General features: G+C 37.8%; 1 protein-coding gene across 1 annotated transcript in view; it reads left to right on the top strand.

Moving 5' to 3' along the window:
* The window catches only part of PITPNC1 (phosphatidylinositol transfer protein cytoplasmic 1), a 179,204-nt gene that overhangs the window by 136,612 nt on the left and 28,728 nt on the right, over positions 1–13,864 (top strand). Inside the window, exon 6 of the mRNA XM_081934410.1 lies at positions 12,463–12,558. Coding sequence (XP_081790536.1) covers positions 12,463–12,558 — 96 coding nt within the window. The remainder of the gene's footprint in view (positions 1–12,462; positions 12,559–13,864) is intronic.

Below are 13,864 nucleotides of genomic sequence, written 5' to 3'. Positions count from 1 at the left end.
TCACTATCAATATATGAATGTACACAGTATATATACGCTAATACAATACAGTATCAAGGCATATCACGTCCCATAGCCTTAATTCTAGTCTGATAAAATGTGCAAACATGATTGCTTTTCTTGCCTCTACTCCAGATTAAGGGGTGAGTTACTCAATTGCAAGACTTCGGCAGTGTCTAGAAGTGCATGCAGTTTAGCAGGTTAAGAATAGTTCTAACATAAAACTGCAAGCAGACAACTGGTAATTCTTTGAGATTTATAACCTATTCTACCTACTTTTACTTGATAACAACTGAGTTTGTTTGGACCTGACTAATACAAATACTTAGAATTGCTAAAAGTAAAAATGCACTGTCTTATAAAGTGTACTTTTTTATAAAATTATATATAATGTCTCTGCTTCAAAGAGTTTAGATCTATAATATATAGAATACAAGTTATTATGTTACTCCTTATGGAGATACTTAATTGGCCAAAAATTGTTTTGTAATTTGTGATAATATTAGCACATGATTCAGTAGAAAAGCTATTCATTCCTATGTTGGAATTGCTTGTAAACTCAATTTGTCATGGTTATTTGTTTCTTATTTATGAAATTAGCTGTGATGCTGTTCTTATCCGATTTCATTTTTAAATATTTGGAATGGAGTATTTCTATGATAATTCAGTGCTGACATATAATGACTTTAACAACTCATTAGTATAGGAAGTTTGCATTGTTCAAACTTATCTTTTCCCATATTAAAGTCCCCTTTGAACGAATACTGAATCCAGGTGACTGCAAGGACATGTCCTTTTCTGTACTTTGAACAATTATAAATGGTTTTCTGTTGCTTTCTTCCAACATGATTTTCCATCTGTCTGTCCGTCCGTCCATCCATCCATCTCAGTTTATGTAGCTCCTCATCTCACTATAATGACACTTGGCAACTAACAATGGTTAAATTCCAATGTAATATACACCACAAAAATAAATACATAATCGTCAGGCATGATAAAACCATAAACACAGATCAACATACATTCCCATTAGCTCTGCCCCAAATTTTGATCCCTATGCCTGATGACACAGCCATGTCTTCAATGCTAATAAGGTCAGGATCAATCTAATCTCTGCATGGATGGTGTTATAAAATGTGGATGCCATGACTGAAAAGCTCTCTTCCTGGGTCCCATCAGATTGCATTCTTTAATAAATTTAATAAATGGGACCCATAGCATCTAATCTAATATTAATTCATTATTCATAAATCTGAAGAAGTTATAAATAAATAATTTTTATAATATAGTATAATAAACAATACAGGATTTTTCATTTAGCTATATTGTGGCCAAGAAGAACTACTATTTCCTTCACTTCTAAAATGAAATCGTTTCATTTTTTGCTAATTCCTCAATTCATCTATGATTGAATGTATAAACAACTAATAAAACTAATAGGAATTTTCTTAATTGAAAGGAACTACATAGGACTTAAAATTTATGAAAGAGCTAATTAGTTGAATCAGATTTTTGTGAGTTGATAAATATGTACTAAGAACTGATACAAACAGACATATTGGAAAATTGGATGGAGTTTTTATAACATCTCTTGGAAAAAAAGTTTCATGTAAAATGTCCTTGTCCAAGACAAGAGGATTTTCTGTGTTGCCATAATTTGCATGGCCATAATCAAGTTTATTAATATGATCAAATAAGACACAGTGGATACAAATGTTAGCAGTTAGTATAGATAAATTAAAAATAATTGTAAGAAGTTATGTCAGCCAGTCCTGTAAATAGAATTTTAGAGCGATTCAACCATTTCATAACAGAGATTTCACAAGTGGCTATTAAGTGACTTTAAATTAATTAATGATCACATTTAAGCTAAACCCACAATTCGGTATATTTTTAATTACATTAAGTTCATTTATTGACTGAAGCAAGATTTAAGTTAATTTAAAATTAGCATGCTAATAATAAAGGTATTTTCCAAAATCTGTGTTGATCAACATGGCGTTATCCAAATATAAATGACACGTGCTATTTTCTCATCTTCAATAAATATTCTAACCAGGTAGACATCACATTCATCTATTTATTTTAGGGGTGTTTTTTCCATTGACTTGCCCTTGTTCACTCCATTTTTTTCCTGACAAAAACAGGTACTTCAACTTTGTGATACATGAATGTTCAGATCTATAATCTTTATAGCATTATACAGTCTAACATTTGTTCTTAAATCCTTTGGTTATTCAGCCAACAACATGGCATCCTCTGCATACCAAAGCACACTATCCCCACATGCATTATTGCATTCATGTCCATAAATGCATTAAACAACCAAAGGGACATTCCATATGAATGAAGGCAAATATACAGTATCTGTCCCAAGATATTGTTGCAGGATCCAATTTTTGGTTGGTCATCAGGACCAGAGATTTAGTCTTCCAAGCTTTCGGACGCGTACTAGAGCCTGTCCTCAGGGAACTTCTCTGTAGACAATGGACTCCAGTACAAGTCTGAAAGCCCAGAAGACTTAAACCTTTGATCTCGGTGACCAAGGGATCCTGCAGAGTGCAGACATTCCACATCTTTGACATCCTCCCTGCTCAGCATTGGACCATTTGCTAAGCACTGATTCGCACTAATGTTTTATTTCCATCATATGCCATTCTTAGAGCATACAAGAAAGCAACTTGGAAGTCCGCACTTATGCAAGGCTTTCCATGACGCGGACGAATCCACTTTATCATGTTTTATCTGGATCAACAAAACATACAATAAACTTTTTGACATTCAAACATTTTCCCCCTGACATTGAAGTGCACGTTCAGGTCTGCAAAACCTCTGCCTGGCATAAAGCCCTGGTATTCTTTCCAGCGTTGGCTCATTGTCACGTCTCATATCCTTCTGTGTCAGATTTCTGCCAAATACCTTCTTTTCCTAACCTAATCCCTTAAATATTGTTGACGTGTATTTTTCTAATTCAAGGTTTTAATGTTTCACTTAATGCAAATTGGTAAAATTGGTCTTCAGTTGATTTAATCTCATAAGTGAGAAAATAAATCTTTATGGAACCCAAACTAGGTCCATTAATATGGTGGGTTCTCATTAGCACAGAATGTTGAGTATCTTTTATGATTGGGAGGACTGATACTGTGGAATACAGCTAGTCCTCAACTTACAAACATTGAGCCCAGAATTTCTATTGCTGAGCAAGGCAGTTGTTAAGTAAAATGTTTTACTCCATTTTATGATCTTTCTTGCCACAGGTATTAAGTGAATCGCGACAGTTGTTAAGTTAGTAACACAGTTGTTAAGTGAATCTGACTTCCCCATGGACTTTGCTTGTCAGAAGGACACAAAAGGTGATCACATGACCCCAGGACACTGCAATTATCATGAATATGAGCTAGTTGCCAAGCGGCTGAATTTTGATCACGTGACCATGGGGATGCTTGCAACAGTCATAAATATGAAGAACAGTCATAAGTCACTTTTTTTCAGTAACTTCAAACTATCACTAAATGTATGATTTATAAGTCTACCTTTAACGTGTACTGTATAAGAAAAATTCTCCAGTTTATTACAGCTCATTTATGACGTATAAAACAATATCAGTATTTCTGATTTGTACTCCCATCATCCAAGAGAGCTTCCCAGCAAGGTTATGGTTTCTTTCTAAGCTGACCATCTTAAGTGCTTCATGCTGTATATTGAATTCTTTCAGGGAACACATAACATTGTGAAGAGGGTCACAGCAAGTTCCCAGCAGCCTGAATGAATTGCTATGAGCAATTAGTGCTGGTTGGCTGGCAAGCCAATCTTAGACCTTTCTGTTGAATATTAGTTTTCTTTTATATAAACTAAACAGTTCAGTGAGCTGTCCCTGTTCAATTAGAAGAGCACAAACAGTTATCTGTAAATGATGTTTTTCAAATCAAGACACTGATGACAAACTCTGAGTAGAAGGCTGGAATTTCAAGAGCTTAAGCCTCAATTCATACATTACTCATCTTTTAAATGGTGGATGAAAGTCATTATGTACCTCTTATGCAGACCAGAGCTCTAAGCAGCTTGCCTTAATTTACTTCTACCATACAAAAAAAAAAAAAATCACAGGAAAATGTTCATGAAAATTGTGTCTCACTGACTGGATTTTTATATTTTATTTATTTATATCCTGCCTTTATAATTTTTTACAAATAACTCAAGGCATAGAACATATTCAACACATCTTCCCCCTATTATTTCCCCCACAACAACACTTTGAGTTAAGAGAGAGAGACAGACAGACAGAGAGATAGAAAAAGAAAGAGAGAGAAAGGAAGGAAGAGAGAGAGAGAGAGAGAGGAAGAAAGGGAAGAAAGAAAGAAAGAAAGAAAGAAAGAAAGAAAGAAAGAAAGAAAGAAAGAAACTATATAGCAAATAATTATATAGTAAATAACAGTGCCATGGTTTGCTTAACCATGATTTGTTCAGTAAATTACTATTTGGCTGGACTCATCTAACTTTCTAGTCTAAAAGTCATGATTTTAAAACCAGAATGGCCTGATTCATACAATGTATTAAACAATTAAACCAAAACCATATAACAACATTATGGCTTAGTTGTGTGAATTTAATGAGTGAATTCACTCACCAATGTGATTCATATATTGTGCCTTAACCACAAGCTATTTATTAAGTAACAATTGGAAGGATTAATGTCATAAACCTAACACTAAAGAAATTACAATCTGCTCAGTAAACCCAGCCATGTTATCTATAAGGAGAGGGGGATCAGCTGTTGTGTGCTAGTGTACAAAGGACTCAGAGAAGTTATGAATTGAAATGGGTAGTCTGTGTTATTTTTCCTTGACTGAAAGTAGAAATCTTCATTAAATGGTTGTTTAAGCACCAAATGAACAACTATCTAGGCAAAACAAGCCCAGGTTAAATCCCTCCAGGACAGATTTGCTTGGTAGATCATAATCTTGGTAGATTATGGTGATCTTGTAACATTCTGGTCCCATAGTTACTCTGGGGGCTTTCGTAAACCCAACAGACATTGGTTGTTCTGCTCCTGTGGTCCCTTTTTAAACATCAAGTAAAAGCCGTGACCTGCAAGGACTTTGTCAACCTTTAGGTAGAATACTGGTTGCAACTCTACCTGAATCAAGATGGCCTGGTGATAATAGCCTGGATGGATTGCTGCTATCCATGAAGTGGTTTTCAGGGACAACTCAAAAGCTATACACAAAAGCTATACTTGGTATAAAATGTCATAGCTTAAACTCCTGATAGCTTCATCAAATGAGATAACACCCATTCAGACGTTCATTCCATCAATTGCCAGTAGCTTCCAGTTGAAAATGCTGATTATCCCCTTTAAAGGGCATATCCTCTTTACAGTTCAGCCTTGGGGATCTCGGTGACCAAGGGATCCTTTCAAGACTTTGCCAAAATCAAATCTGCCCAACCAGTCCAGACAGAGGGGGCCACTTGTATGACTCCCCACGCCTGAGTTTTATGAGATGTGGCTTATTGGTGACAGGCTTTCTCAATAGTGGCTCCCATTTCATGGGACACCTTCTGCTGGGGCAAAGTAGAGGTTTTTGGCCCCTTTGGATGGGGTTCCCCAATGATTAAAGTTTTCAGGCACTGGGCCCCCTCTAAATTTAGGGCAGAGTGGAGGAAGCAGGAAGCAGGATTTGCTCCATTGGTTCAAGCTCTGCAAGAATCTCCCCTATTCCTCAGTCACTGCACACTAAAACTCTGGGGCTGGGAATAAAATAGGAGTATCTTAAAACCTCAGAAATAAGCAGATGGATATTTCAGGATTGAAGATGGTTAGCTCCTTTTTTTTTTCCTGGAGAAAAGTGATTCAAATAGCTCTCGGAAATCCCCCCTTAATGAATTCTCTACTGAATGAATGCTAGAGTCCTGGTGTATTTGGTTTCCAAGATTCTGTATATTAGCCGTATATATATTTTACTCTTAACCGTAAGTTTACCAAATGAGACCTATGAAATCCAGTGAATAAATCTAACTAACGTGAACTTATTTTCTGGTCTGTACTCTCTGACATGGGCTTATAGCATGCCTTCCCCAAGTAAGGAGAGGAAACATTGCAAATTGGCAGAAGTACTGTTGCTGCCTGAAATTATGACTAATGCAGGAGCAGCAGTGGAAGAGAGGGCATAACAGCAGGGGTGTTAGCTATCTCTCTCCCCCCCCCATGCCTTCTGTAACCCTCCTTCACTATAACTCCCATTAGGATCCTGAACAACTAGGTGTAAGGTTTGAGGCAGGTGAGACAGGAATTGGCAGTTTCCAGTCCGGGACTTGGGTAAATTCAATACCTGTACAGTTTTACAGCCACAAAGCATCAAGTATCCTTTAATTCTGAAGATATGAGGGGGAAGAAGGCATGATTCTGAACCATCAGGGAGAAAAGCAACCAAGAGTTGGAACTAGCAATATCCAGCCAGATGCATGCGGCTTTTTATTCCTGGCTGCAATGTGAACATGCTGCTCTAAGCAAGCTGTGCCCAGCAATCTTATGCAAAGGGGATGGGTCAAGCCAGAATATGTGTGATTTACCACTGAGTCCAGATTTGCCATCGCATATGTTGAGGATGTGAGTTAAAGGGGAGCCTGAGGCCCCCTCTGTCTGTTGGCTTGGACTGTTTTTGTACCACGTAAGGCCTTAAGGCACATGCGGAATGCAGGGGCTGCCTTAGAAATGAAGCTGCTATTCCAGTAAGACATTTTGCTTTGCAATGTGCCAGCACCTCTGCTTTTTGATGCTAAAGAATCTAATTTGGTTTTGTTTTTTTTGTTACTAGCTTTTTTTTTTAAAGAATCAGGCAAAGCAGACAGTTTGACAGGTGCCTAGGGAAATGGCTGCAAGAAATGAAACAGCTCATGTGCAACCCCAGGGCACCTAGGTTTAGATTAATGGCAAATACAGATAAGACATGTTGTAGCTCAAACTATGCAACCTCTCCGCTTTGATTTTCTTTTTTCTGGCCAGCCACACGTATAGTGTATACTGAAAACTGTGGCAAGAGAAGCCCTAGCAATTAATTTCACATCATTGTTATGTGTAAAGTAGTAACAACAAGGAGACGATTGTTGCAGGACTAGAGCGAACACAGATCCAGATATTATTTTTAAAACTCATCTACTGGTCATTTGTAAGGAAAGAGTCCAAATTGATGGTGCTCTCTGTGCGTTCTTTGTGTTTCAAAATTGGCAGAAGAGAAAGATGATGATAGATCGTTTCCTACAATTACTTTGGGATTGGAAATGCTGGTGGTGTGGAAATGCTCTTAAACAAAGGCCTTTTTAAAAAGTCTAAAGTCCATTACAATACAATACAATAATACAATAGTAGTAGAGTTGGAAGGGACCTTGGAGGTCTTCTAGTCTAAACCCCTGCCTAGGCAGGAAACCCATTAGAAACAATAGTAATATTTAATCAAACATGTATTAATAATAATGCTTCTTTTGTTAAGTTTTATTTTAATTAGTAAGTGTGGAATATGCTAGAGAGATGATATAGTGTAGTCATTAAGATGCTGGCGTAGTCATGAGGAAATCTAGATTCTAGTCTTCTTTTAGGCACAGAAGCCAGCTGAGCAACCTTGAGCCGGTCAGTTGTCATTTGTTGTTGTTGTTCAGTTGCTAAGTCATGTCCAACTCTTCACAATCACATGGACTTTGCATGCAGACCCCCCTCCCCCTGTCCTCCACTGTTTCCCGGAGTTTATCCAAATCCATTTTCATTGTGTCAATGACACTATCCAATCATCTCATCCTCTTCCATCCCTTTCTCCTTTTGCCTTCAATCTTTCCCAATATCTGGATTTTTTTTTTTCAAATAAGTCCTTGCTTCTCATTAGATGGCCACAGTATTTGAGCTTCAGTATCTGCCCTTCCAAAGAATCACTTGTCACGGTTCTATTCAATACCCGTCTCTACAACTAACCTGCTAATACCTTCCCCTCCTCCTCTTACGCATTGATCGATTAGTAGTAAAAGCTAAATGAGCACAGAGCAAAAGTAAGCAGGATCTGCACCCTTGAATGCTAAACGGTAAGAAGACAATCATAGATACTATACATTTCTAATCTTGTTACATCTTATTAGTATAATACATTATAGGTAATGAGAAAAGAGAACAACGCTCTCGAAGCCACAGAAATAGCCTTTTAAAGCTTTGATCCGCTGTTTATTTATTGTCCCTTGGGAGGACCAGAATTCAGTGGTAGGATTTAAATCATTTAACAGCCAGTTCTCTGCCCTTGTGATTTCTTCCAACAACCAGTTCACCAAACTGCTCAGAAACTTAACAACCAGTTCTCCCAAAGTGGTGCCAAGTGGCTGAATCCCACCACTGGTTACATTACTGTATTACATGTGATAATACAGTATTTGGGGAGTAGCTGGCAGTATATGCAAATATAAAAATTACTCTTGAGAAAACTGAGGCAACCTGTGCATTAATCTAGGCTAGAGTGGGCGGGGGGGGGGGAAACCTCTCAGTTTGGATTATTATATTTCATTTGGAGTCTGTTGACGGACGTTAGCAGTTAAGATTAAAAATATTTATTAGCTCAGAGAATCTTTTCTCTCATTAATGCAATTTTTAATATATTGTAAAAGATGGATCCTAATCATAATGAACTGATTTAGGAACACGGGGAATGCAACCTGAAGACTTTATGTGTGTGACTTGAATTAAAATTAACAGCCTTTCCGGGATTTATTTTTAATGGCAGCACTTTATTTTATATTCTACTAATATAACAGAGTTCTTGTCAAATCGTATAGTTCCTCTGTCAGCAACGTTCAGGGGTCACAGCTAAATTTCATTTGGATTAATAAAAAATGGGTTGTAATCGACTATGGGTGACATGATAGCAGTGTTCCAATATCTCAGGGGCTGCCCCAAAGAAGAGGGAGCCAAGCTATTCTCCAAAGCACCAGAAGGCAGGACAGGAAGCAATGGATGGAAACTAATCAAGGAGAGAAGCAATTTAGAACTAAGGAGAAATTTCCTGACAATTAGAGCAATTAACCAGTGGAACAACCTGCCTCTAGAATTTGTGAATGCTTCAACACTGGAAGGGATTGGACAAACATTTGTCTGAAAAGGTATAGGGTTTCATGCCTGAGCAGGGGGTTGACTAGAAGACCTCCAAGATCCCTTCCACCTCTGTTATTCTATTATTCTGTTAGTCTTATATTTCTGTCTGTATGGTATTTGATCTGTTGGTCCAAATTCTATCTTGACTGTGCAATAAAAAAACTGATTCAGACTACCTTTGACCACTTCTGCTAAAGAACAAGGCAATTTAAGTCAATTCCCCTAAGCTTCCTAAAAATCTGCTCTGGAAAAGATGAGGAATGTTCCAGAACATACGAGAATGGAAACGAGAGAATGTGCAAAAATTGCTTTCTTCCTTTTCTTCTAGTGTGAGCCCCCACTGGATTTTATTACCATCGATACTGGTCAAATAGCCTTGTAAATATAATAATAATAATAAAAAAGAAATGGCTGACATTTTTATAAAGGTTATAATTTATAATTCACTTTTGATTCTTGAGAATTCTTGATTTGGTTTAGTCATAGGTGTTTTATATTGCTATATTACATTACTTTCGAAAAGCAAGCCTCTCTAATTTCTCTTTCATATCATAATATTTATGGGTCTGTTCTACAATCCTGACATTGTTAAGAACACAGAATGTTCTTGCCATTTGCTTTCTGCTTTTTGCCAGCACAAAAAAAGTCGGTTGGAAAGCCGCCTGCTTTCCCCCCATGAACTTTAATCTTCTTTTTTTAAAAAAAAACAAACAAACACTTTTAAATATCCCCAGCTCAACTGCATAATTAATGAAATTATCCCCTCTACAGACTTAAATATTTCAGAGAATATTTGGCTAGAAGCAATAATTATCCATATTTTTAGTATATAAATAGCTCCATTTCTTACTTCTGATGTAGCTATTTATTTACTTTAATAAATTTCACAATATCAAAGCAAAAAGTGCGCTCTAAAATGATTTAAAATACAATAAAATGTTAGATAAACTAATCAAAGCAAAAATGCACAGGCTACGTTGTCACAGCAGAGAGCGTTTCAAGCTAAGAGATTAAACCTCAACCTGAATAGAAGAGTAAATTATACATGAATAAAAACTTTAGACATCCCAGGAGTGAAATCTATTAGATTTAGGATCCATTTAAAATTGATCGGGAAGATGAAAGCAATACCTTACGGAGAGCAGAGTTCTTTGCCATACAGCTGCTAGGCTGATGATCTGTAACTCAAATCTCTCATCAGACATTCATATTTAACCAATGACCTACTGCCTCCCTACAAGACAAGGTACCGTTTTACAAAGTGGTGATGAGATTGGTCATCCATACCTATCCAATGCGTGCACAGTGCTTTGAATGTTTGCAAATGGGTACGTTGAAAAGCCAATATAGATTTAACTTCTTTTTTTTGTTGTTGTTAAACAGCAGGAAGGAAGGAATAGAAAAACTAAAAATAAATCATTTGATTCAACGAAAGGAGTTTAGTTTAATTTAGTTTCATTGTTATTTGTGTGCTATCTCAGCTGACAATTCTGGGTGATTGTATCATCCGATGAAGCCATAGAAGGTGCAATAAAGTTACAAAATAGTAAATAGATTCCAGTCCAAAGTTTTTATAGAAGAACTGCCTCAACAGGCTTCCTTAAGAGTTCTAACCAGGCACAGCCTATTCTAGAGCAAGGAGGTTATAATTGAAAAGGCCTTCATCTAGGCCAGTGTTTCTCAAACTTGGCGACTTTAAGTCCTGTGGACTTCAACTCCCAGAATTCCCCAGCCAGCTATGCTGGCTGGGGGATTCTGGGAGTTGAAGTCCACAGGACTTAAAGTCGCCAAGTTTGAGAAACACTGATCTAGGCTCCTGTTCCCTTAATATTCAGGGAGTGGTAAGCATCCCATATCAGGCAGCATATGTTTGACCCACCGATTCTCCCTGGAGCAAATGGTCCTGAAGGTACTGAACAATCAATATTTGTACGGGTAATAACCGCTACCCAGAATAGAATCTCACAGTATTTGGGATTATTCTGTTCATTTGCTGTCACCAGTCTCACCATTTGTACCTTCCAAATCAACTTCAAGGGCAGCCCCATGGAAAGAAATTGCAAGAAGATTCCCTTGAGAAAAGTGTTTAGAGGCCTTTGCTCTATCTACGTATAACAGTTACTTAGCCAGGAAGAGAGGGCAAAAAGGCAATTCTGAATGCCAGGAATATTTGATTTGCTTTCCATGGATAATGGGCTATCTTGATATCAGAGCCCGTTGCTCAGAAGGACTGGCTGATTAGGGCTAATGGTTAGCCTTCTGCTGGAATGAGTGACACATCAGAGGTTGGGAAAGATGAGGCAGCTTTACAAGAAATAAATGAAGCAAATTCTGTGAATTTTCAGTGGCCTCTGCTCCTCACAAATAGAATAGAATAGAATTCTTTATTGGCCAAGTGTGATTGGACACATAAGGAACTTGTCTTTGGTTCATATGCTCTCAGTGTACATAAAAAGACAAGATACATTCGTCAAGAATCATAAGGTACAGCACTTAATGATAGTCATAGAGTACGAATAAGGAATCAGGAAACAATCACTATCAAAATATAATCCAATCCAATTGGAACATTCTTTTTAGCCCAGAAGTTGCGGATTGTACAACATGTATTTATTCATTCGAAAATAGTGTTAACATTTTATAAGCATACTGTATATCAAGGTCATCGAAATGGAGAATAACAATAGGTTTACTCAGAAAGGGAGTGTGGTGGCTCAGCGGTTAGCTTGTCAGCTCGAAAGCTGACAGGCCAGGTTTGAGACTCGAGCGCTGCATAATAGGATGAGTTCCTGGTACTTGCCCCAGCTTCTGCTCACCTAGCGTTTTGAAAACATGTAAATGTGAATAGATAAATAGGTACCACTTCATGTAGCAATGCTGGCCATATGACCACAGAAAATGTCTTTGGACAACACTGGTTCCCTTGGCCAAGAAACTGAGTTGAGCACCGTGCGCTAGAGATAGACACAACTGGACAGAGAAACCTTTACCTTTATTCTGAAAGGGCTAGGAAAGGGCTGCTTGCCTCTTGAGTTTTTTTCCCCATCTTACCTCTTAAATCACGTTTTCATTCTATCACTTATGAGAATAACATGGAAAACTGGTCAGAGGCAGGAAGTAAATTTGGGTCTGTGCATTGAAGTTATTGCCTGCAACCTGTATAATTTGTGTACAGCTAAGCTATAATTAGGAACCAAGACCAAGAACATATTCTGCCACTTTTGAAACTAGTAGTTTTGTTCCTTGAAACAAGTTGTGCAGTACACAACGTTCACAGAGTTTAGCTTCAGAATATGTGCGTCTATTAAATAATTTAAGTGCTTTTGTTTTAAATCTTGCAGATATTTGATAATGAAGCCAAAGATCTTGACCGAGAAGTCTGCTTCATTGATATTGCCTGTGATGAAATTCCTGAGCGCTATTACAAGGAATCAGAAGTAAGTAAAGGACGCAATGATTTTGACTTATATTGTGCAAGTAACTCATGGAAACACCGAAGATAGCTTGCGGCGAATGTTCCCATTCTCGAGTAGTTCGGCTATTATTGTTTTCAAAATCATGCTACGAGCTGGCACCAAGAAATATTCCTACATATCATATGCAGAGGTGTGATAATTTGGATCGTACATTTGTGTTGAATTTAAAGCACATGAGAAAGACTCTATTAGAGCAGACCAAAGGCCTCTCTAACTTCCTGGGTCATCAAAGGCCAACTAGCCAGGGATGGGATCCTACCGGTTTAACAACCAATTCACTGAGTGCACTCCTTATGTTAGCAAGAAGGCAGAGCATTGTGGGAGTGGACTGCTTCTTCTCTTAAAAGGGACTCACAATCACATTTTTAAAAAAGAGGCTGAAAATCTGGGTGCGTCTTATACACTGAATACAGCATTTTTTGCCTCCTGAAACCCCACCCCCTTCACCAAAATGGCCATAATGAGCCTCTAGGAAGCTTTTAGAGAGCTCCTGCAGGCTGGGGAGGGCAGAAATGAGCAAAAAAACGGCCTGTTTTTTGCTGAATTTTACCTCCCCAGCCCAGTGGAGCACTTTTCATGAAAAACGGGCCGTTTTGGGGAGGTTTGCAGAGTGCAAAAACTTTTTTTTAATTTGCCTCTTCAAAACCTTGGTGCGTCTTATACTCTGAAAAATACGGTAACTATTGAAATTTGATATTTCACTCAAGATCAGAAATCCTATGGCTACAACTTATTTTTTTAAAAAATACCTCCTATGATGTCCACATATGAGTTTCTGATATTTTTCGTTCTGTCCTATAAATATACAGATACTGTAGATGCCAAGTGTATTCTGGGACAGCATGCTGTGTTCCTGCAATAGGAGATGAACCCTCCCCCCTTCCAAACTGTAGGGCCCATTCACTTGCTGGCAGGCTCACGTGCAACTTCTATTAAAATGTCTCAAAGCCCTGATTATAAGAACCAGGGCTAAGCAGGTTAGCTCTCTTAAAAGAAAGAATGCATTACAGGTAATTCTCATTCAACAATGGTAACTCAGACCAGAATTCCCATTAGTAAGTACAATACAATAATACAATAGTAGAGTTGGAAGGGACCTTGGAGGTCTTCTAGTCCAACCCCCTGCCTAGGCAGGAAACCCTATACCGTTTCAGACAAATAGCTATCCAACATCTTCTTAAAGACTTCCAGTGTTGGGGCATTCACAACTTCTGGAGGCAAGCTGTTCCACTGATTAATTGTTCTCACTGTCAGGAAATTTCTCCTC

Source organism: Natrix helvetica (assembly GCF_964273705.1).
Source record: "Natrix helvetica genome assembly, chromosome: 1".
Taxonomy (NCBI): Eukaryota; Metazoa; Chordata; class Lepidosauria; order Squamata; family Natricidae; genus Natrix; species Natrix helvetica.
This window is presented reverse-complemented; position numbering and strand designations above follow the sequence as displayed.